We start from the raw sequence: 25,368 nt of genomic DNA, 5'->3' as shown, positions 1-25,368 counted from the left end.
TGACTCAGACCACGATTCAACAGAAGAAGCCGCTTAAGAAAACGTGTTCGTGTTAATTCTCCTTTTTAATGACTTTCGATAATGGGAGCAGTTTGACAGGTAGAGACAGGGCAACGTTTTTCACAATCCCACAATCCCACCGCACCCGACATTCCCAACATGACACAGTACGGCTGGGCATCGATAGTATCGATACCGAGGCTGGTATCGGTGTCAGTTTGACGCCAGCGTGATGAGATCGAAACATTTGTTACGGTTTCTCTTTTAGTTTAATTTATAGTTTACTCACCTGACTTTCCACTGCTGTTTAAATTGTTATATTTATATTTTCTCCCATTATTCCTTTTTCTTATTTTGCACCAATGACTGGTATTTCTGAAACAACTGTTTAATTGTTTTATATTGTAATAAGTCAATGGAAAAAAGTTTATTTGGCTCAAATGTTTGTCCTGTGTTTTATCGTAATCAATGAACTAAAAGCAAAGTTATGAAGTTGTTTGGTATCGGTACACAAGGCTTGGTATCGGCGATACTAGCCGCAACGGTATTTACTTGGTATCGGATCGATTCCAAAATTCCCAGCATCAAAACAAACAAGAAACTGGAACAAAAATGTTAAAATATAAATATAAATGAATTATAAAATATAAAAAATGAATGAAAAAGTTCATGTTAGTTTAACTTTTTTTTTTGTTTGTGTTTGTGTTGTTTCCTCCCCCAGACATGATGGAGCGGTGGTGGGCGTGGCAGTTCGCCTTGGTCACCATGGCGACCGTCTCCCTCGGCGACACCTCCGAGTTCTCCTCCGACTCCCTCATCAACAACGTGGTGGCCGACCCCGACTCGGGCCGGCTCTACGTCGGCGCCGTCAACGCCCTCTACCAGCTGAACCCGGACCTGCAGCTGGAGTCCAGCATCGCGACGGGCCCCAAGCGCGACCACCGGCTGTGCACGCCGCCCGTCACGGCACAGTGCGAGGAGGCCGTGATGACCGACAACCACAACAAGCTGCTGCTGGTGCACAGAGCCAACAACACGCTGGTGGTGTGCGGCAGCATCTTCAGGGGGATCTGCTCGCTGAGGAACCTGAGCCTCGTGGAACAGCTGTTCTCCTTCAGCGACTCTAACGGGGAGAAGTCGTACGTGGCGAGCGCCGAGGAGGGCGTCTCCGTGGTCGGGGTGATGTCCTACTTCTCCAAGGACAACAGGGAATTCCCCGTGTTCCTGGTGAGCAGCAGTTCACACCACTTTGAGACAGTTTGATCATTTTATGTTCTGGTCCTCCTGTGTCTCCCAAGGATGCACAACTGCTCGGTGCATTAACAGAAAATTAACAATAATGTTAAAAAAAATCCCATATGGATGCGTTTAGATTCAAAAGTCTGATAGTTCCTAGATGGAGCTTTAAAACACCTTCCTGAGGCCAAGAGTTTTCAGCTAGGATGTGGCCATACTGTCTACTGCCATGGCTAGGCTAGTTAGCTGGTGTCTCCTTGTTGGTTGCTAGCTGCAAGCTGACCTGCTAGCCTGCTGGTCAGTTTTCATTTGGACTGGGCCTAATGTGTTTTGCCTGGGGTCTTAGCACCAGGGTAATGATGAATGCTCAAGTCCAAAACAAGTTGTGCGTCCTGTAATGCATCGATCACTTACGATAAAATCAGGTCGCGGGTTGTAACTTGTCCACGTCTCCAAATCTTGCCGGGTTAGGGTTAGGAACGTAAGACAGAAATGTGATCATGTGGGGAACGCGGTTCTGTGAAACCATGGTTGTTGTTTAGACTGGTGTAAACACAGCAAAAACACTCCGCTCCAGGGCAGATCTACCAGGTTTAAACCGCTAATTCACAGCGAGAACACGTTGCATGCGACTACTATTTATAAGCTTGAATCTAAGAAGGTTTACAGAACCAAATTTGAAGAAGAGGTGCAAGAACCCAAGAAGCTAAAAAAAGCTCAGATATAAAACCTCCATCACAGTGAGTTTCTGGTGTTTTCCATCGTAGGTGGGTAAAGGATATGGCAGCCATGACAGCACCAAGCTGATCTCCACCCGCATCCTGGACAACTACAATGACTGGGTGGTCTTCGACAGCATCATCGAGGCCTCGGCGGTCCAGGCCAACCCCTTTGTCCTGCGGTACCTCCACAACTTCCGCTTCTCCTTCAAGGACGACGGCTTCGTGTACTTCCTGTTCTCCAGGACGCTCGGCGTCCAGGACAACAAGAACTTCACCTTCATCTCCAGGATGTGCGAGAACGACCACGGCTACTTCTCCTACACGGAGCTGCAGCTCAACTGCAGCGCTAACAACAAGTACAATAAGGCTCAGGTAATTCTCCAAACCGTTGGACCCTCCTTGAGAATGTCTTGCTCTCTACCCTTCTAGAGTTTCATGAATCAGATTTACCATGCTCTTCTTCATTCTTTGTGGTGATCTCTTTCTCCAGGCGGCCTTCGTAGCGCCAGCGGGGGAAGTGTTGGCTCAGAATTTGGCCGCATCAGGTCAGCATGGAAGCATCTCGGCCTCCGACAAGGTGCTGTTCGTCACCTTCACTTCTGATGAGGACCCCTCAACTTCAGCCTTGTGTAGGTGTCCACCTGATGTTCCTGATGTTTTTTTATCCCGTGTTTGTCTTTTAGTCCCAATTCGGTAGAAATTACAACCAGGAGACAGAGAAAAGTTAGCCTGGTGCAGGGACACCCAACCGCTGCACGTTATAGTAGTATTTCTCTGCATAATATGAACCAGTCCAAGGCAAAAACAACGCACCTGATGGGTGATTTATAGTAAGCGGTCATATGATACCACCGTTTAAACTGAGGATATAGACAAAAAAAGACAGGAATAATGAAGGAGTGTTGTTGCTTCTCTTGTAGGTATGTATCCTCTGACGTCTGTTAACAAACGGCTGGTGGAGATAATAGAAGCCTGTTACAGCAAGGGCGGCATGATTAGCAACTTGGTGGCCGTCTACTCGCCTTACTCCTCCAAGTCTGAAGAGCTGTGCAGCAATCCGGTAAGAAACCAACACACGAATCGATAATGTCGAAGTGTTTTTATTATTAAAACTCGTGATTTTGAATTCTGTTCTGCTTCATTAGAACACAATGGGTGAGAGGTACAAGTGTGGAGCCGAGTTCCTGCCCTCCCCACTGGCCAGCAAGGCCGAGTTCGCCCTGACCACCGACCCCCTGTTGGTTCGCAAGTTTCACATGACGGCCGTGGCTGTGGCGGTGGATATGGAGATGAGGCACGCCGTGGCATTCGTGGGCACCACCAGCGGAGAGGTAACGTCCTACCGCCGCCGTACACACACTTTAATATTCCTGTTTCCTCCTTCTATCCATTGTCTCAACATAACTCCAGCATTACGCCCTGGGAGTCTTGGGTCCCAGTTAAAGGGGGCGTTGCTAAATTGCCTGCACAGTTGACAAAAGCAGTGGAGACCGATTTAAAGCTCTATTTAAATGAGGATTTTTGCATCCTTCCTGACCTGAGCTTTTGTTTGTTATGCATTTTTTATTTATCTAACATATTTGGGATTAGTAGGCCCTGAGACGTATAAAAACAAAATATAATCGTAGAAACAAAATATAATCTGAGAACAGGAAGTAGTTTTTGGAAAAAGTGTGTCGCTGTATATTATAATATATTATAAAGTCACCAAAATATATTTTAAAATTTTGAAACTGAACATGGCCGTGCAAAGACAGCATAAAATCATAAAAAAACAAGTTTCAAGTGTAAAATCTGATGAGGTTTTGCACATTTTCGCACTTTTTGCACGTGATCGGCTGCAGAATGAATTCACTGATAACGGTCGCCCTCATGTTTTTACACCAACTGTTGTCTAGTTATGAGGACGTTAGGTTTAAATGAAGCAGAATAAGCTGCCACAAGCCTAAAACTTAATGTCCCCATATGTGGACACGGGGTCTCAGTCCAGGGCAAACTAGGTAACTGCCTAGGGCCTCGAGCTAAAAAGGATTGGCTGATATTAGCTGAATGCTACATCAAACAAAATGCTAACATGAAGCATTGAATGGGGGGGTTGGTGGGAGGGGGGGCTCCAAACTGCCCCTTGCCCCCAGAGTGTCTGGAAACAGCCCTGTTCCCAGGAGGTTCTATGATGGACGTCGTCTGAGACGTGAAGATGAATTTGATTCAACAAAATGTTTGTGATCGGTTGAAGGATTTTACAAATGTGTGCAGAGTTTGTCTGATAAAAATATTCAGCATTTAGTTAAATAAACCTGTGTTTTGCTGTTGTTGTGCAGGTGCTGAAGGTTCACCTGTCGTCTCATCCTGAGGTTTACGGTCGAGTCGAAGTCACGGGAAACAAGGTCAACAAGAACCTGCTGTTTGACTCCAGCAAGCAGCACGTTTACATCACCACCGAGAAAAAGGTCAAACTCACTGTGTAGCCAACTGACTGATTATTCCTTCTTTTTCTTTTTTTTTTTTTTACTGAGTCCCATCCATCTGACGTGTCGCTGCATCCAGAAGGTCAGCGGCCGTCGTGTGTTTTCCGTCTCATTTCATCCATCAGGCCTCAGACTTAACGAGTCTTTCATTTAGTCCCTGTGACTTATTTGACCATTTATTCGTTCTCTTGGAGCAGCACCAACGCATCCGTCTACATTAGTCCGCTCATTGATTTATTCACTCGTCCTCTCCCTCTTTGTTTTCACCACCCTCTCCATCCGTCTCTCTTCTTCCCGTCTGTCCTTTCGTGTTTCGGGGTCGCCATCGTTCTCCGCGCTGAGGTGAAATAGAAACGTTATTGACTCAGAAATGAATTAATTACAAAGCGCTTCGACGGACCGGTTTTCTTTGATCCAGTCGAGTGACGAAGCTCCAGATTCTTCCAGCTGCTCGTTTGAATTTATTAGAGGACGACTTCACCCCCGTCCCCCGGAGAGTCAGCTCAGATATCGCCAGATATCAGCAGATATTGCCAGATATCGCCAGATATCAGGAGATATCGCCAGATATCGTCAAAGGAGAGAGACGTGGATCACAGATACTGACAGAGGGTCCTTCCATTCTTTCTTTCTTTCTGATTTAATTCAGACTTAATCTACAGGTGGTTCTCAGGTCCAGTCAGGGGTGAATTACAAACAGGACGTGATAAATGTGGATTAAGAATAAGGAAAGAAAGGAAAGCTTTAAATAATCCTCACCCTAAAAGTCCCATCATTTTTACTGAATATAACTCAAATAAGAAGCTGGACGCTAACATTGGATCCCTCTGTCTGATCATAAACTAAATCATTTAAAAGTTCCCTTATTATTATAATTATTATTAATATTCTAATAAATTCTCTTTCATGTGAATGCAGATCACAAAGGTCCCGGTCCAAACCTGCCACCTGAAGACAGACTGTCAGTCCTGTGTCTCCATGAAGGATCCTTACTGTGGCTGGTGTGTCCTGGAGGGAAGGTGAGACATCCATTAAACCATTAGCATTAGCAGCCTTAGCCGTTAGCTTCCCCAGAGCCTCTTGTGTGTGTATATTATTTGAGGAGCTTAGGATTGAATGCACAATGATGCTAACTGGTTTGGCGTAAACAGCTGCACCACGAAGCAGAACTGCAGCAGGTCCTCGGAGCAGAACACCTGGCTGTGGTCCCCCGACCTTCAGTGCATTCAGATCCAGGCCTTCGACCCCCCCAACGTCAGCAGCAAGAAGACAGTGGAGGTATGTGAGCGAACATGTTTTACGTCCGCGGGCTGAGTCTTCGCTTCTCACTGAGTTCGGTTTAATTGAAACCAGTCAGACCTGAAGCCGTCTTCTCTGTCAGCAGCATTTCAAGCTCTCTCCTCGCCCCAGCTACACCACGGACCTCCAGGGGGTCTGGTTCTCAGAGCAATAAAGAGCTTCTTTTTTTTTTTTTTTTCTGATGGCACGGCAACATTATAATTTACTATGTTTTATTTATTTATTTTATTTTAATCGGAGCCAGATGCATGTTTCATCTTTGATTGCGCTGGCAGCTCCGTTTGAAAACCACACTGTTAGCGTTCAGGCTGATTCAGCTCGGAAAATCGCTTCGTTGGAAATGTTGCATCACACCCAGAAACTGCTTATGACGCCTCGTTCTGGTAAAAAAACTATGTATGAGCAACACCAACGGATTCAGTTAAGATGTCTACGCTTTTACTGAATGTTGTTAAACCCAATCACAATTAGTTCGCCTCCTTTGTCCCTGGCAAGTAGAGATAAGCTCTTCATGCTAAAAGAAAACAATATCTTGTTCTTGTTGTGCTGGAGTTAGCATTTGGGAAATTTAAATTTTGGCCCAACTTAGTAAACATTTGTTAGAAATTGCATAAATATATTTTACTTCAGGCATATGTTTATTACATTCGTACATTTCTTACATCACCTTGTGGTTAGCTTGCTAGTTGTTAGCTTGCTAACTTTGCTGCTTTGACACCTAGTGTAGTTAGCAACTGTTAGAAAATACATAAATATATTGTTATTCAGGTCCAACCTTACATTTATCGCATCCATTCATTTCCTGCATTGTGTTAGCTTGTGGTTAGCTTGCTAACGGTTGTCAGCGTTGCTCTCACGACTTTGATGCTTAAATATAATGATTAGCGTGCTAACTGTTAGCTTTGGTAGCCTGGCAGCGTTGCTCTCACAACTTTGCTGCTTGAACACCAAACTTTGTTTTTTGATCTATACTGCAGGATAAATTAAAGTATTTTTTAACTTATCTCAGGTTCTGTTTGAAGGTGGCAGGTGTGAAGCTAGTTAGCTGTGCATGCTAATGCTAGCAGAGCAATGTGGGCCTTTTCTGGTAGCTTTTCATAGATTTAAAACAAAGATCTTTAAATAGACCCTTAAAATATTTCATTGCTTGATTTAACCATGTTATTTTAAACTTTTCAAAACTCAAGTCAAAATGCTGCAGAAGTTATTTTCTACATTCCACTGTGCTGCTTCACTCTGTCTGAACCTGAACCCTCTGAATTAATGAGGAATTGATCAAAGATCTGATCTGCCAGAAAGACACGCCGTCCTTCAACATGTACAAAAAAAATAAATAAATAAATAGAACGACTGTATGGACATCCACTCACATCCAGACTTTCCTCTGCTGCTGCTGCTGCTGTGGAAAAGTTTAAAGGAAGTTTAGAAATAAAAAAACTGCTCAGGTTGATGTGACCACAGAGAAGCATTCTGTATGTAGATTGTTGATTTTTTAAGTCACAGTCGTCCTCATCAGACGTGATCACGGCTGCGTGATAATGCAATCAGTTCAGCTCAGGATAAACACGATGCAAAGTAGGAGGCTGAACCGCTTTAAAGTCTTTGGGGAGTTTGAAATGAGGAAGAGACGTGTTAAAATTAAACCTCATGTTTGGAGTCACAATCTGAAAGTCATCTAAGCTGTTGGTGACTATTTAAAGTGAATTATTTCTTCTTTAAAATTCTAATTCTAATTTCCTGAAGCCTTTGAGATCTGAAGGTTTGAACGTGCACAATTTTGGCCCAGTTAGTATTTTTACTATTAAAAATAAATCAAATCATTTTATGCAAAGATTTAATGTGTCTTTCAGTTAATTATTTTGATGTTATGGACCCAAACCTTGTCTTTGTGGCAGGTGGAGACCAAAAACGGAGCTAAAATTGAGTCAGCGTTGCTCTGTAAAGACTCTTGCTTACGCTGCCCCCTAGTGGCGTAAAAATGGCGAGTAATTTTAGTAATTTTAGAGCAGTTAGAAATTTAGCTTTGACAAAGTGAAGCCGGGTCCTGCCAGTTCACAGTTATGCTTACATTCGTCTGATTTGCTTTGTTAAATTTGTTTTGGAGGGAAAGTAATTGCTTCCTTGATTGCGTTGATTAGTAACATTTGTTCCAATCAGAGACGTGTGAAATCTTTAAACAACAACAACAGAGATGAGGTTAGCTGGAGACTTTAAACTCCTGCTCCTCAGTTATAGATTAAACTACAAGGGGAAAGATCACAGTTTTGGAAGAAGAAGAGGATTTTTTTTCCCCTCTCTCATTTATTAAAAATAAAACATGGTTAATTGTAGATTATGGCTCCAGTTGATTATAATTATATGCACATTACTAAAAGAAAGAAACCAGCACTTCTATGAAACGTCTTTTAAAATGAATCAACAGCTCAATTAAAATGCTAAAACATTACAAGGTCTCATAGATGGATAAATATGTAGGTAGGTAGGTAAAAAATATATATAATGCTCAAAAAAATGTCAATATGCACTGGAAACGTGAAACTGGATGATAATGATTAATTGTTTAGAGCTTGTAAATTTGTACTTGTTTGGTGTTGGTGTAGTAGGCTACTGAAAATCAACTTTATGTGACCATATTTATTTATTTATTTATTTTTTAGTCGATAAAGTGATTAGGTTGGTTTCCGGTAGTTAGGTAGGTAAATGTAGATATGTAGGTAGGCAAGTAGGTAAATGATGTAGATATGTAGGCAGGTAGTTACTTATAGATAGGTATGTAGGTAAGTGTAGCTACGTTTGGCAAATGTAGGTATGTAGGTAGGCAGATAGAGGTAGGTAAATATAGACAAGTAGGTATGTAGTCACAGATAGGTAGGTAGGTAGGTAGGTAAATGTAGATGGGTAGGTAGATGTAGGTCGTTCGGTACATGTAGATAAGTAGATACGTAGGTAAATGTGGGTAGGTAAGTAGGTGTAGGTAGGTAAATATAGGTAGATGTAGGTAGGTAAGTAGGTGTAGGTAGGTAAATATAGGTAGATGTAGGTAGGTCAGTGAGTGACGTTTAGGGTGAAAAGTCTGGACTCTGACTGGACCAAACCAACTTAACTACATTATTATTTACCTTAACTGAGTCACAGAGGCAGCAGATTCCATTAGCTCCATTAGTATTGAGTCAGGTTCTCTCAGTTAGCATTAGCCTGTTAGCATTCGTTAGCTCGCTAATTCAGATTGTTGTCTATTTGTTGACTGTTGTTGCCAGTGTCACGTTAACTGTTAAGGCTCGAGTAATTTATTTGCAGAGCCTGTAAGTTTGCGCTCTCTTTTGCAGACAGGCTAGTATAGGCTAGTTAACGTTAGCTTCCTTTTTAGTTTCTGTCACTCATTAGATGTGGGCAACAAAACAGCAAAGAGATGTGTCTTATGCTGACGTTAAAACCCACTCTGGTCATTCTACCTCTGATTTCTTCATTTTTCATTTTACACACAGAAGTCAAGTCTGTTTTCTGGTTTTAATCCACGAAGGCCTTCAGATAACCTTAAATCCTTATCTCGATAGTCGGTAAAGTTTAATTTTCTGGTGAGCAGGAGGTGAGTCCGTCCTTCTACACTTGACCTCAACAAACACGTCTTTCTCGCGAGCCCAGAGAAATGAATCTCTTTCATCTCAGCGGAGGGAGTTTAGAGCTACCGCGTCGGATGCAGCCCCTAAAGTTTGTGATTTTAATCTGATAAGACCGGGCGGATTTTGGCTTCAAGACGAAGAAGAAGAAGAAATAAACTTCTCTTCATGCAAATTTTGCGTGCTTTAAAAGGAAGAGGAGGTCTCAGGTGAATTGAATCGAGGAGGCTTCTTCGGTCCCAGAGTTACCCCAGATCTAAAAGTTTGAAATTAAAAACTTGGGCAGCGGAATTAAAACGGTGGAGGTCAGCGAGGAGTAATGAGGAGCTGATGTTTGAACAGAGCAGTCGAATAGCAATTATTGCTGCGCCTCATCGCACACACATATAAATGGACGCTTCCATGTACGAAACACACACACAAACGCACAACTCATCAAGGTGACTCTGTGGATTATTTGTTATCTTCTCATAGGCTCATGAAGTCCGGTGCAGGCCTTCCTTAACTCCTGAACTCACATTATCTTCTCTCTTTTGATTTATAAAGCAAATATCGTCTTAATATTAGTTTTGTTACTCAGAGACTCAAATAATTTAATCTCCACTTCATCAAACCAAAAACCACCCGTCCACCAGTTAAAAAGAAATGTTGGATTATATACTGTGCTTATTTATTTATTTACTTTACTTCCTACTCTCAAGGTCCTACGGGACAATGGTTGTCAGTGGCAACTGTCAATCATCATGACATCACATGCCGTTTCCACCAGGGGGAGCTCTACATGCTTCTTGGCGTCCACTTTTTTTTGTTTTTTATAGTCTACGTTGAAAACTTTGTTGAACTGCTCCTCAAAAGTGAAGCCAAAGCAAATAGAGCTCCCCCCGGTGGCTGGAGGCTGCAGTATAGGTCCGCCTCCTCCGTGTTAGTGGGCGGGGCTTGGGCCAAACTAAAACACTAAGACATAAATAGGTCAAATATTATATATTATATATTTGTCATTTAAGATTAAGTTAATATAATGTTGATGTTTTTTTTGGTTTTTTTTTGGTTAAGTTGCGTCTTAGCTAGCTATTTGACGCTAAAGATACAAGTTGTGACATAATGGCGGCTACAAGTTGCCATTGAAACTGATGGAAAGCAAGTGAGAGAAAAAAACTTAAAACTGTTATTGGTGTAGGTAGAGTGTAGTATTAATTAAATTAAAAAAACACGATGAATCTGGAAGGAGTGTGGGCGGGGCATCGATATTGTGGCTCCGCCCTCGTACCGAACTGATCAGACTCTAAAGTCGAAATAAAACAGTATCCCCGGGAAAATCTGTTTGACCGATGCAAGGAAGTGGAGACATGTTGTCTGTATTTATATTTGCTTTTTGTCCCACGCTCCCTTTGTTAGAGCCCCCCCTAGTGGCCTGGAGCCACAAGGCGGCTACCTGCGTTGCCTGTTGACAAGAAGCAAATCTTAAGTTCTTAACCTGCAAACATACTGATCCTTTTTCTAGTGAAATCTTGACATCTTCTTCTTCTTCTTCTGCTCTTCCTCCAGGTGGCTATCAGCATCCCCACCCTCCCAGAGCTGAGGGAGTCCGATAAGTTGCAGTGCGTCTTCGGTGAGTCCGTCACCAACGAAGCGACAGCCATCAGCGGTCAGGGGAAGGTCACATGTCAGCTGCCCAAGCCCGCGGAGATCCCGCCCACTCCTGACGACCAAGGTGGTTACAGTTCATGAAGGATGCTTCCTTTCTCGGCCCTGATTAGCACCTCACACGTCAGATTTCAAATTAAAATACAACTCCCACTCACTTATACTACGAATATATTGATCATTAATCCAAGTAAATGTGTCCCATCGTATTTTTGAATGAATAAATGTTTAAGTTTTTGGAGAACTTGCAATCTTGAAGAAATCAAACACATTTTTTGCATGTATAGAAAAGCAAAATATCGTTGCCTTCACGTAATTACATCTAATGTTTAAATAGTAAATGATAAACAATATGAATGGAATAAAAACAGAGGCTTACGTGAAGTCAGGTTTTCATATACAGTTGATATAAATGTTCACTTTATTTGTTTATTAATTGTTTTCTTACACTTTTTAAACTATTTTATGAACCACTGAACAACAGCTCCTTAAGAACTGGTTTGTAAGTACTTTAATATTTATCATTACAACAACCACAACAACAAACACAAAATAAACACAATATTATAATAAAACAAACCGGCATCAAGAGAAGAATGAATAAATAATCTCATCCTCATGTTTTAATACTTTTCTTAAACTGCTCTGTGTTTACACATAGTTTCAGTTCATCAAAGTTTCATAAACAGACAAACACAAGCTTTTCCTCGTCGTTCTCATTTTTACTTTAAAAAAATAAAACTCACAGACCTGAATATTTCCTGATCATTCGTTTTGTTTTGTACATTATTGGTGCAGTTTACACTCTCAGGAAGTACTTGTTTCATTTATCTCTCTTTTGTGTCAGATTTCGTGTCTGTTCCGGTCACGGTTCTGGTGAACAATACGATCCAGGTGACGTCTGGAAAGTATCACTTCTATAACTGCGCCGCCACCGTCAGGAACAACCAGAACACGCCGTAAGACGGGAAACACATGCACGCATACAGATAAGTACTGAATATACAATATGTATATATATATGTAAAGTATGTGTGTGTGTTGTGTGTTTCAGGTGTATAGCGTGTGTGACCAGTCAGTGGGGATGTCAGTGGAACGCTCAGGATTTCAGCTGCAGCGACAGCGACAACAACATCAACGCAAATCACATCATTAAATCTAAAGAGGTCAGAGAACGACTTCATTTATTTATTTACCTGAGACCTTTATTTGTATTTTATTTTTTCCCTGTTAGAATAAAATATTTTTGCTGTTTTAACTGTTATTTATGTCTCTATAGTTCTGCATAAATATTATTTTTTCTTATATTTTTTTAATACTGTTCGTATTGAAGGAAACTGCAACACAAATAAGATAAATATACACTTCAACCCCTTGTTTTTTATTCGAGAACTGGAGCAAACTGCAGAACTTGCCTCTGCACCAAATGAATAGTAATCTGCAGATTAATAAATAAGGAAATAAAATACTTGACTTTATCCTGTATATTATGTATTAGGCTACTTGTGTGATAGTTTTAAGACATAGAAAATATTTAAAAATATTTAAAAAGTATTTAAATAGGTTTTATCCAGAAAAATTCTCATTCATTTTGTTATAAAAAACCTCATAAAATGAAATAAAACAAAATAAAACAAAATAAAATAAATTACTTAAAAACAAATTTATCCAGAAAAACGTCTCATTCATGGTATTATAAATAAAATAAAATAAAATAAAATAAAATAAATCTGTGGTTGCATCCCCAGACTAAAAAATAATTAAATTAAATTAAATTAAATTAAAGTTAAAACTGAGAATAACTTAATTCCTAAGAATGTGGAGCAAACCTTTAGTTTTGAGTGTCTGTGCAGACTCTAATTCAGGGTTCAGTTTAGATAAATGTCTTTAATTTTAAACTACAGAGATTTTTTTTTATGATTAATTGCTGAAAATATTTCATTTTTATGACTGAACTGATCATTTACTTCCTGCTGATTGATGCTTCTCGACGTGTTTCAGTCCAGAGTTTATTATTAAGTGACTTGTGTGTGTTTGTGTGTGTGTGTTGCAGCCGGACCTTTGTCCTCAGTTCGAGTCTCCGGAGCCGGACCTGATCCCGGTCGGTTTCCGGATCCCCATCACCTTCAAAGGGAGGAACCTGGAGATCTACTCGGTGAGAGGAGTCGGGCTGAGAGCTGAGCTACAAAGATAGAGATGAATCATAAACATCATCATCATCATTGTCTCTGTCTCTGCTTTGTCTCCAGGGTCGCAAGTTTTCTATCGGGACCGAGCTGATGAAGAACGAGGAGCCGGTGAATGAGGGGCAGGATTCAGGGTTCAAGTTCGATGGTTTTGAGGTGAATATAGAGACAGAAGAGGACGTTATTATTCTGCTAATTTTAATCATTTTAGTTGTTTTAAATATGTGACGTGAAGCAGGTGTCTCTCTCTCTGTCTCTGCTCCTGTCTCAGTTTATTCCTCTGTTCTGCCACTGATCCTCAGCTCGTGCTGAGTGTCACTGCTGCCAATATGCACTTAGACTGTGTGTGTCTGCTTGTGTGTGTCTGTTTGTGTGTGTGTTTGTGTCAAGTCCTCCTCCTCTCATTGTTTCTAGCATTTGTCTCGACATGATTCATTTTTTTTTCCTCTTTCGCTTTTTCTTTTCTCGCACATCATCCTGAGGAAAACACACTCATTGATTTATGGCTGCAGGAGTGTGTGTGTGTGTGTGTGTGTGTGTGTGTGTGTGTGTGTGTGTGTGTGTGTGTGTGTGTGTGTGTGTGTGTGAGGTAAATTAGTGTTGAGCTCCATAGAGAGGATTTTTTTTGTTGTTTGTGTTAATGTTATATTGGTTATATTACATTATATTATATTATTAATTCAATCTAGTCTAGTCTAATCTCATCTAATCCCGACAAATCTAATTTAATCTAATCTCAAACCAAATTAACCAACACAAGCCTAATCCAAACTAATCTAACCCAATCTAAACTAAACTAGTGTAAACTAATTCAAACTAATCTAATCTAAACATTTTTTTCTGTCGTCTCTTGGTTTCTTCTACATATTTTACACCATTTTCTGTTTTATTTTACGAGATGATACTTGTATTTCATTTTTATTTGGTTTGATCTCTCGTTTTACTGTAAGTGAGTGTTTTTTATGTGCAACTAAGCTGCTGTGACCAAGTATTTTCTCTTGTGGATCATTAAACTTTGTGAAGTTTCTAAGTGTTAAACCACAAATCAATGATTTTCATTGTGAGTAAAAACCAGAACGATAAAGCACTGGGACGACACTCTTCTAATGTTGTAACGTTTTAATGTGTGTGTGTGTAGTTTGCCTACGACAAACAGCAGGAGGTGAACGTTTCCTTCCACATCAAAAACAAAGACTCCAAGAAGATTGACAGCACGTTGACAGGTCGGTCACCGTCATCAGCCAACGTCTGGATCCATTTACAGCTGTTTGTCATCATTCTTCTTCTTCTTCTTCCTCCTCTTCTTCTTCTTCAGTGGTGCTGTATAACTGCTCCGTGGGCAGAGAGGACTGTAGTTTGTGTAAAAACGCTGACGCGAAGTACAAATGTGTGGTTGTGTGTGTTTGTGTTTCCACGACTCTGCCGGTTGAAGACTCTTGCCCCGAGACATCTTGACGAGTCACCTACAAGTCCTCACGTACACCAACCATCATATACAGTAGTCACACTATACTCCTTCACCAGTTACACCATCAAATACACACCATGCACACCAGTAACCACCAATACACACAACTATACACCAGTACACCAATACCACCAGTAATCACCCAATGCACCAGTACACACCAATACACACGTATACACCAACTACACCAATAACCAATATACACCAATACACACCAATACACACCAGTATACACCAGTACACACACACCAGTATACACCAATACACACCAATATACACCAATACACACCAATACACACCAATACACACAACTATACACCAGTACACACCAATACACACCAGTATACACCAATATACACCAATACACACCAATATACACCAATACAAACCAGTACACACCAATACACACCAATATACGCCAATATACACCAATACACACCAATACACACCAGTATACACCAGTACACACCAATATACACCAATACACACAACTATACACCAGTATACACCAATACACACCAATATACACCAATACACACCAATATACACCAATATACACCAGTATACACCAATACACACCAATATACACCAATACACACCAATACACACCAATACACACCAATACACACCAATACACACCAATACACACCAATACACACCAATATACACCAGTACTCACCAATACACACCAATATACACCAATATACACCAGTATACACCATTACACACCAATATACACCATTACACACCAATACACACAATATACACCAGTATACACCAATATACACCAGTATACACCAATATACATCAGTATACACCAATATATACAAGTGTACACCAGTATACACCAATGCACACCAATATATACAACTATACACCAATACACACAAATACACACTAGTATACACGACACACTACCAGTAGTATTGTTTACCTGCTCCTCATTCTTCTCCTCTCTAATCTTCCTCTCTCTCCTTCCTCCTTCTTCCTTCCTCCTCCTCTTATTTCCTCCTCTTTCTCCTTCTGGACTTCTTCCTTCTTTACCTTTCTCCTCTTCCTCCTATTCCTCTTCAATTTTCTCATTTCTCCCTCTACTTCCTCCGTCCACCTCCTCCATTTCTTCCTCCACTCCTCAGTCTCCTCGTTTCTCCTCCCTGCTCCTCATTCCTTCTTCTTCTCTTGTTCTATTTCTAGTAGATGTGAGGCTCGTCTTCATCAATAAATGTCTTTAGATATTTACATGTGTGTGTGTGTGTGTCTGTATTTACATCATTTGATTTCGTCTCCATGGAAACGGTTAAATCTCTTTTCCTTTCTCTCTCTTCCAGATCATCCCTCGCTTCGGGCCCCTGGGCGGTAACATCCCGGTGACGATCAGAGGCTCCAACATGGGCATAAAGAAGGAGGACATCAAGAAGATCACGGTGGCCGGCGTCAACTGTGTCCACCAGGAGGACAGATACTCCGTCTCCACCAGGTGATCAAACCCAGCACGTCTCTCTTCCTCGTTGGTTAAAAACCTGCGTTGCTCGAGGGTTATTTGAGTTCATCCTCTACCTCTCAAATGAGAGCTTTGACCTGGAACCAGGTCACTTACATAACTGTCTCTTTCGATTTTTTCAATTAACACTCACTGAATATGTGGAAAAAATAATGTGCTTTTAAATAGATAAAAATGACTGGGAGTTACCCTTGGAAACAGGAGAAACATCTTTAAATAATAGCTACGTATCCTTTCACAAAACATTCTAGGAACAACCTGAAAAACGGAACAAACAGCGACCTCTAGTGGTCAAATTCGCAATATGTGCTAATTTTATTTTTCATTAATTAATGTCATCTCGGACGCTCTGGAAATCTGCTTTCACTGCAAACTAACAGTGTTTAAAATTTTTTTTAAGAGCTGGCATCTTGATAAAAATGAACCTTCTGCATCCATGTACGCATTAAGCTCCGCCCACAAATGATTTAATTGGCCCTGCACATCTTTGCAAATACAATCACACACTCAAAACATTTTATAGACTGGGACTTGCACTAATAATAATGACATTATTTACATTTCTTCTCTGTACATATTCCATTTGTTCTTGTAAGTTTTTCATTTAAATGTTTATTGTACGTGTGTCTCTTAAGCTGGGAATCTCTGCAAAATGTTTTTTATGATGACATAATGACAATAAAGACTCTTGACTCTTTAATCAGTTCTCAACAGAGAGACTCCAGATGTCCAGGCTGCACAAAACGCAGCAAGGACTCCGGCTGCTAAGCTAATGCTAGCTCATACAAATAAAATAGAAAGTAGATCAAATTAAATAAAATAAAAAATACATAAAATAAAATAAAAAATAACATAAAATTAGACAAAACAAAATAAACTTAAATAAAATAATAATATAAAATTATTATAAAAATAATAAATAAATATTTAGTGTTTTCCTTCATTTTCTACTAGTTTAAATCAAATATATTTGGATGTTTGTTCCTGTGAAACAAGATTTATAATTTATAATTCATAATTGGTGATAAACTTAAGTTCCTTTCCGTCCTCAGCGTGGTGTGTGTGATCGGACCGGCGAAGCAAATCCCACCACACGACGTCCCGTTCGAAACAGAAAACAGCGGAGCCGTGGAGATCGAAGTGGAAGGAGACCGGAGAGGGACGTCTCAGGTCATATTCAAGTATCGGGTACGTCCACACGTCCCAAACCTGCAGGGATTCACTACATTTCCAACCATTGCGAGAGGGAAACAAATTAAGAATCTCAACGTTTACCTGTAAATCAGAGTGGACGAGGACGTGAAGATGCACTGTGAAGTTTTGCATGTCTAGTTTCACCCGGTGCAGGTTTCTTTTTATTTTCCCCTCTGTTTTTTAGATGAGATAAGAAGCTCCAAAGCGGAGGTTTAGCAGTACAATATTCCTCCTGTCTGCTTCACTGAGCAGAATTCACCACCAGCCGTACTTTCATTTTGTTGCTTAAAGTTTCCCGGTTTCGAATGTGGCAGCCACACACTGCCTGCACATCTCATCAGAGTTTCCGAAGCAATACAAGGAAACAGTGAGACGCGACTGCTTCAAACCATGCAGATCAAACCCCAGAAGCTTTAAAAGCTTTAGAAGGAAACGTGAAAAGCACACACGGCTTTCCTGCGCCGTGGCGTTCCCTAAAAGGGAGCAGCAGCGCATAAAAATACCCCTCGCATACAAATGCGCCGACTTCCAGCGAGAACAGAAACAAACGGGATCAAAATGAACACGTTTCACCTGCTGCTCTGTTTTGTTTCTCCGACGAGACGCCTCCCGCTTCATTTAAATGTTGTTGCTCACTTTCATATTTCTTGGCTGTTTCTATTGAGCTGACAAAAAGAAGTTAATTAAGGCAAACTGCTGAGACCAAAATGACTAATTAACTTTACGCGTCTGTGCCTGGAAACACTCAGGATTTAAACCGAGAACAGAAACTTTAAACCAATGAAGAGAAAAAACAACTCCCTGAGGTTAAACTCGTCAGGGTCTTAGCATAACTCCTTGTTCCTAGCTTCCTAGCCTCTAAGCTAATAGTATGTCTCCTTAGCTCCCTAGTGTCTTAGCTAAAAGTATCTCTTATACATTCCTAGCCTAATTGCACCTCTTCCCAGCTTCCTAGCATCTTAGCATAGAAGCTGTTTCTAGCTCCCTAGCCTCTTAGCTAATAGTATCTCTTCCTAGCTTCCTAACCTCTTAGCTAATAGTATGTCTCTTTAGCTTCCTAGCCTTTTAGCTAATAGTAGCTCTTATAGGATCCTAGCATCTTAGCTAATAGTATCTCTTCCTAGCTCCGTAGCGTCTTAGCTAATTGTATTTCTTCCTATCTCCCTAGCCTTTTAGCAAATAGTATGTCTCCTTAGCTCCCTAGGCTTTTAGCTAATAGTAGCTTTTATCACTTCCTAACCTGTTAGCTAATTGCACCTCTTCCCAACCTTCTAGCATCTTAACATAGCAGCTGTTCGTAGCAACCTAGCCTCTTAGCTAATAGTATATCTTCTTAGTTTCCTAGCCGCTTAGCTAAGAGTATCTTTTCGTGGCTTCCTACCCTCTTAGCCAGTAGTATATTCTCCTAGCTTCCTAGCCTTGATAGCTACTTGCACCTCTTCCCAGTTTCCTATGCTATGCATTGTAGCATAGCAGCTGTTCCTAAGTCCATAGCCTCCTAGCCAACAGCTAGCTTACTAGCCTCCTACAGATAAGTAAGAGATATTTAAGTAGCTTTTCCTAGCTTCCTAGCCTCCCAGCTAATTGCACCTCCTAGGGTTAGGTTCACTTAAATGTTGTTGCTCACTTTCATATTTCTTGACTGTTTCTGTTGAGCTGACAAAAAAGAAGCTAATTAAAGCAAACTGCTGAGACCAAAATGACTAATTTACTTCAGGCGTCTCTGCATGGAAACACTCAGGAATTAAACCGAGAACACAAACATTAAACCAATAAAGACACAAAACGCCTCCCTGAGGTTAACTGCTGGTGTAGCATAAAAACACATCAGGATCATTAGACTAAAGGACAAAAACATTGTCTAACAAAACAATTATTTATTCATTTTTTTTCTGCTTTGCTAACATTTAATCTCCAGTTAATTCAAACGCGCACTCCGGGAAATGTTGTTCTATGAGGTAAGGAGAGCTGTAAATGATTAGTCAGCTATTAGTGAATAAGCAACAAATAATTTAGCTTCTCAGATAATTGACCAATTATTTCAGGTATTTACTGGATAAACTCTTTAATTTTAGAGAAGCTTGTTGAGAAAATGGGTTTTCTGGGCATTTAAAGTTAAAGTTATTCCAGGAAAACCACAAATAGTATCAATATTCGATTTAATACTTAGGTTTGTAGCTCTTCCTAGCTTCCTAGCCTCCAAGCTAATAGTAGCTCTTCCTAGCTTTCTAGCCCCCTAGCCTCCCAACTATTAGTAGCGCCTCCTAGCCTGAATACTGACTACTGCCACTGGCTGATTATCTTCCTCAGCTTATCATCAATTACTTTTTATTAATTTCAAATAAATTTACAGATGATCTTCAATCTGATCGGATCCAGACAAACTGAGATCAGATCTCAAGTGGTGACTGTGGACGCGAGTAGAGACACATTTTGATTAATACCAGGTGTGAACACAGATCTACTTAAAGCTTGTAATAAGTCCTGATGTTTTCAGTGCTTCTAGCGACATGTAAAATATTATTTATTGCAGCTGAGCTGCCGTAATGAGACGTGTAACGAGCCTCAGCCGTTTCACTAAGATGCTCAAAATAAAATAATCCGTTCCGGTTTTCATGCGCCGTAAATCTGCGAGTGGATCTCTGGGTTCCTATTTCTGTTTTCACTATGCCAGAACTAAAAGCGTGTGCATTACCTCTCGAGTGCCAAGCAGAACACATTTCAGTGACTGCTGCCTCCTGCACAGACGTTCTGTGAAAGTGTTGAACCTCCAACCAGGCAAAGTTGTTATGAGTTTGTCTCTTTTGGGGGATATTTTATTTTAGTGTTTGCGGCTCTCCCTGCCAGAACAGCAAGAACAAATCAGAAACAAAAGGACAAGCCAAACGCTTAAGCACATCAGCAGCTGCACACCGGGTGCTGTGCCGATTTTATAAAATTGTTTTCATTTTGGGTTCATATTTACACCTATTCATTATTTTTTTCTCCTCCTCGTGCTTCCAAGGAACTGACTGTCTCCAGACAGATTGACTTCTTAAATTTCCAAGCTGCTTTTATCCTGCAGTGTAAATGAGACTTAATATTCCCTCTTGTTTAGTTTGTCACGCCGTCAGTACCGTTCAGACTCTTCCAGCGCAAACAGGAAACCAAACAGCTGGTGTGCTTCAGCTCCTCTCTCAATGTATTTCAGGCAAATGCATTGACAATGGTTTCCCCCCGTGGTGAAGTTCTGCAGCGACGCCATTATTTCCTCTGAGTATTTGTTGTTTTTAGTTATATCTTTGCAGAATATGAAATGTATTGGGGGGGTTTTGATGTGATCAAAGCGTTGCTACCTGCAGGACGGCAGCTGAAACATAATGAACTCCGCTCTGTTAAACTTTAATGTTCACGCTTCGGTTGATTTTTCTCTTTGTTTTTGTTTGTCTGTCTCTAACATTCGTTTTGACAGAGCAGAGAGATTTTTTTTTTAGTATTTCTTACTTTGTAATAGTTTCTCTTCCTACCTCCATAGCCTGTTAGCTCATTGTATCTCTCCTAGCTTCCTAGCATCTTAGCAGCTGTTCCTAGCTCCAAGTTCTTTGGCCAATAGTATCTCTCTGTAGCCTCTTAGCTAATAGTAGCTCTTCATAGTTTCCTAGTCCGTTGGCTAATTGCACCTCTTCCCAGCTTCCATCTTAGCATGTTAGCATAGCAGCTGTCCCTAGATCCCTAGCCTCTTGGCTAATAGTAGCTCTTCCTAGCTTCCTAACCTCTTAGCTAATAGTAGCTCTCTCTTTCTACGTACTAATCACCACCCTCCTAGAATCTAGCTAGCAGCTCCTAGTTAGCTCTTCTAATATATGCTTCCAGCCCTAATCTTAGCTAATTGTACTCTTCCTCATCACGGAGTTCTTCTAGTCCAGCCTTTGCTATGACTCTTCAGCATTCTAGCATCTTGCAACCTAGATCTCTAGCTAGCTCCCTAACCTCTTAGCTAATTGCCCTTCTTAGCTTCCTAGTCTGTCAGTTAATAGTAGCTCCTTCTAGCTTCCAAGCCTTACAGCTAATTTTTACTCCTGCTAGCATACTAGCCTCTTCACGATAAGTATCTTTTCCTAGCTTCCTAGCCTCCCAGCTAGTAATGTTTGTCTGTCTAACGTTTGCTTTGAAAAATCGTATTTGTATTTGTGTATTTTTTATACAAGAACTACTGCCATAGACTTTTGGTTTCAGCCTCAGTAAGAGTTGAATAAACCTTCACACAGGTAATTTTTTATGTTTCTTTTCTGTCCAGGACCCAAAACCAAACTCAGTTCAACCACAGAAAGGTCCAGCTGCTGGGGGAACCGTGATCACCATCCAAGGAGAACACCTGGACACGGCGACTAAAGACGACGTCTCCGTTACTGTAGGAGGAGTTACCTGTGAAGTGTAAGTGGCATCTGCTTAGTCTCATATTTGTTGGACCAGTGAAAGCCTCTGTTCACGCTCTTCTTCTCTCCTCTCCAGCATGTTGTTTGGCACAGAGATCACCTGTAAAATCGGCAAGTATCGCGGGTCAAAGTTGCCGTCAGACAAGCTACCGGTGACCGTGAATTACGGGAATAACACCACCAAAGAAGTCCCAGAAGCGTACCAGTACTGTGAAAACCCCAAGATTACAGCGTTTCTCCCCAAGGCAAGCTTCGTTTGGTGAGTGTGGTTTTAATAAGCACTATCTGTACCAGAAGTTGTCACAAAACATCCTCTGTCTACCTCTAGATTGATTGATCAGCTTAGACAACCAGCGCACAAAAAGACAAACCTCAAACAAAGTAAACAAAATGACAAAGTTCAAACTGTTCAGTCTAACTGATCGACTTCTTAACCCCTTACCTTAAAGTAGCTCCTCCTAGCGTCCTACCCTCTTAGCTAATAGTAGCTCTTCCTAGCTTCCTAGCCTCTTATTACTGCAGGGAAAAAGAAACGTAAACCAATGCTAACAATATTTGATTTAATACGTAAAGGTCTGTTCCTATTCCTAGCTTCTGAGCTAATAGTAGCTCTTCCTATTCGTGTCTAATAGTACCTCATCACAACCTCGTATCTAATGATAGTCTTCATAGCTTCCTAGCCTCCCAGCTAATACTAGCTTTTCATAGCTTCCTAGCCTCCGAGCTAAGAGTAACTCTTCTTGGCTTCTTAACCTCCCAGCTAATACTAGCTCTTCATAGCTTCTTAGCCTTCCAACTAATAGTAACTATTTATTTCTTCCTAGCATCCCAGATAATTTGTCTCTCTTACCTAACAGTAGCTCCTCATAGCTTCCTACCCTCCCAGCTAATAGTAGCTCTTCCTGTCTTCTAGCTTCTATTAGCTGGGAGGCTAGAATGAGGCTAGATGGTAGGACTTAGGAGGAACTCTCTTCCTAGGTCCTAACCTCTTACCTTATAGTAGCTCCTCATAGCTTACTACCCTCCCAGCTAATAGTAGCTCTTCATAGCCTCTCAGCTAATAGTAGCTCTTACTAGCTTCCTACTTCCCAGTTAATAGTAGCTCTTCCTAGCCTCTCAGCTAATGGCAGCCCTTCCTAGCCTCTTATCCAATAGTAGCCCTTCCTAGCCTCTCGCCTAATAGTAGCTCTTCCTAGCCTTTTATCTAATTGTAGTTCTTACTAGCATCCTAGCCTGAATACCAACTACTGCCACATATTAATTTAATCAAGCTACTATGGAAATCATAGTAGTTTGTATTGTTGTTGTAATCTGACCGATTGTTCACCTCTTTGTGTGTTTTCAGTGGCGGTCGAAAGATTATGGTGATGGGAAGCGGCTTTGATCTGATCCAACACGCCTCCATGAAGGTCCTGCCCAGCGCCGAGGAGTTTCCAGAGAACACAGCTCCTGTAGAGGTGGGGGGATGAACAGCTGTGTGTAAACAGCTCTTAGTCTTATAATTGTTATTTGCAGATTCATTTACCCGGTAGAGGCTATAAACAATGCACGTCTCACATTTTCTTCCTCCCCCTTTGACACAGGACACAAAGTATTTAAAGAAACAAGAAAGAGAATAAATATAAATTAAAAGTATTCTTCACAAATCCCACAAGAAGTCCACGAAACACATTTGTTATAATAAAAAAACATCAAAGAAGTCAATTGCTCCTCCTAGTGTCCTACCCTCTTAGCTAATAGTATCTCTTCTTAGCTTATAGTAGCTCTTCTTAGCTCCTTAGCCTCTTAGCTAATAGTATCTCTTCTTAGCTTATAGTAGCTCTTCTTAGCTCCTTAGTCTCTTAGCTAATATTATCTCTTCTTAGCTCCCTACCTCTTAGCTTATAGTAGCTCTTCTTAGCTCCTTAGCCTCTTAGCTAATAGTATCTCTTCCTAGCTCCCTACCTCTTAGCTAATAGTGTCCCTTCTTAGCTCCGTAGCCTCTTAGTTAATAGTAGCTCTTCATACCTTCCTAGCCTGTTAGCTAATTGTACCACTCCCCAGCTTCCTAGCATCTTAGCATATTAGCTGTTCCTAGCTCCATAGCATCCTAGCTAATTGTCCCTCTTAGCTTCCTTGCCTGCCAGCTAACAGTAGCTCCTCCTAACTTACTAGCCTTCCAGCCAATTTCTGCTCCTCTAAGCTAAAACTAGCCTCTAGGATAAGTTATCTAGGAAAATAGACTTCTACTTTTCCCATTTTATAACAAAAAACATTCATAGAAATCAGTTATTCGGAGGAAATAAGTTTTCAACTTTCCCATTAAAAAAATCCTCGTGTGGTAAAATCTTCAGAAGAGTGAACGTTTAACTTACCCAGGGAATCATAAGCAAGCTTGTGAAGTTAAATTGATAAAGAGCCTCAGTGAGAGTTTATCTCTGTGAGACCTGGTCTAAGGTGAATATAAGTCTCTTTTGTGTCTTCTGAGGTGACGGAGACTCGAGTCTTTGATTTTGTGTCCAAACAGCAGCTGAGAGAAAGTCATGGCATCAGATTGATGGAGTTTCAAAGTGCTTTTTCATTTCCTCTCTATTTCTCTCCAGCTTCATTTATCTGCAGAAAGTTTTGCTTCCACTTCCTGCAGATTTATTTTCCATTCTCTTATTTCTGTCCAGCGTAACGTTAGCGACATGGGTTTCCGGATATTTTTGTTCCATTTGTGAGAAAAAAAGGAAAGTTTATTCAACTTTAACATGCAAAAATATGTAAAAGTAAGAGTTTACTATCTAAAATTTTCCTTCACTTTAAAATTGTTGAAATATTACTCTTAGACCAAGCGAATAATAGGTCTCTATAGCCTCCCAACGTCCCACCTATTACTGATTTTGTTTCTGTTATTTATTAAGATGATTTTTAATAAGTGTAATATTATCATAAGTCAAGGTTTCAAAACTTTAACTACAATATGCACTGCAACATGTGTGCAATATCTGCAATAATCATCTGTGCATTTCAATATTTGTTTTGTACATATGCCAATATTATTTCATTCTGTTTCATTTTATTATTTATCTTTATATGCTGTTGCAAACTGCAATTTCCCCATTGCAGGACAAATAAAGGCTTTTTAATTCTAATTCTAATTCTAATCACCTTTTACGTTAACTAATGTGTTATGTAGCGCCAAATTAGTCATCAGGAGTCATGTTTGTGTCCACCTAATGAATGGAAGTCTATTATTTACGGCTGCGACAGTGTTGCGCTGATTAATTTTACTTTAAATATGCAATCAGTGTAATTAGGTGAAATATTTTTAATGAAGGCACACTGCCGGCTGGATGAACATCAGTCTGCAGCTGTTTGTTTCTGAGCCAAAAGCCGGAGATGGAGGGAAGGACGAGAGGCGACGACGTTTCCATTTCACCGGCGAATAGCTTTGAGTGACAGAGTCTCTTAGGAAGGATTCACTGCAGGGGAGAGGACGTCGCCTCATCAAAAGATGCCGTCTGAACCGGGGGAGGGAGGGGGGAGACTCAGCGGGGAGGCAGAGGGATAGAGAGGAAATGTGAAGGAAAAATTGTTTCCTGAATCACGTCAAATCTGGAGCCGTTCCTCACAATCAAACTGTTCAAAGTTGTT

General features: G+C 40.7%; 1 protein-coding gene across 1 annotated transcript in view; it reads left to right on the top strand.

The window, feature by feature from the left end:
* LOC125000409 (plexin-B2-like) overlaps window positions 1–25,368 on the top strand; it is a 159,319-nt gene that overhangs the window by 115,588 nt on the left and 18,363 nt on the right. The window contains 20 exon segments of the mRNA XM_047575958.1: window positions 722–1,227; window positions 2,004–2,330; window positions 2,449–2,587; window positions 2,879–3,018; window positions 3,104–3,289; window positions 4,280–4,408; window positions 5,345–5,445; window positions 5,578–5,704; window positions 10,888–11,053; window positions 11,834–11,945; window positions 12,041–12,152; window positions 13,040–13,141; window positions 13,236–13,328; window positions 14,311–14,395; window positions 14,488–14,630; window positions 15,969–16,117; window positions 17,194–17,329; window positions 21,612–21,748; window positions 21,827–22,009; window positions 23,096–23,207. Coding sequence (XP_047431914.1) covers window positions 724–1,227; window positions 2,004–2,330; window positions 2,449–2,587; window positions 2,879–3,018; window positions 3,104–3,289; window positions 4,280–4,408; window positions 5,345–5,445; window positions 5,578–5,704; window positions 10,888–11,053; window positions 11,834–11,945; window positions 12,041–12,152; window positions 13,040–13,141; window positions 13,236–13,328; window positions 14,311–14,395; window positions 14,488–14,630; window positions 15,969–16,117; window positions 17,194–17,329; window positions 21,612–21,748; window positions 21,827–22,009; window positions 23,096–23,207 — 3,183 coding nt within the window. The 5' untranslated portion in view covers window positions 722–723.

The sequence above is a fragment of the Mugil cephalus genome, chromosome 22, assembly GCF_022458985.1.
Source record: "Mugil cephalus isolate CIBA_MC_2020 chromosome 22, CIBA_Mcephalus_1.1, whole genome shotgun sequence".
Taxonomy (NCBI): Eukaryota; Metazoa; Chordata; class Actinopteri; order Mugiliformes; family Mugilidae; genus Mugil; species Mugil cephalus.
This window is presented reverse-complemented; position numbering and strand designations above follow the sequence as displayed.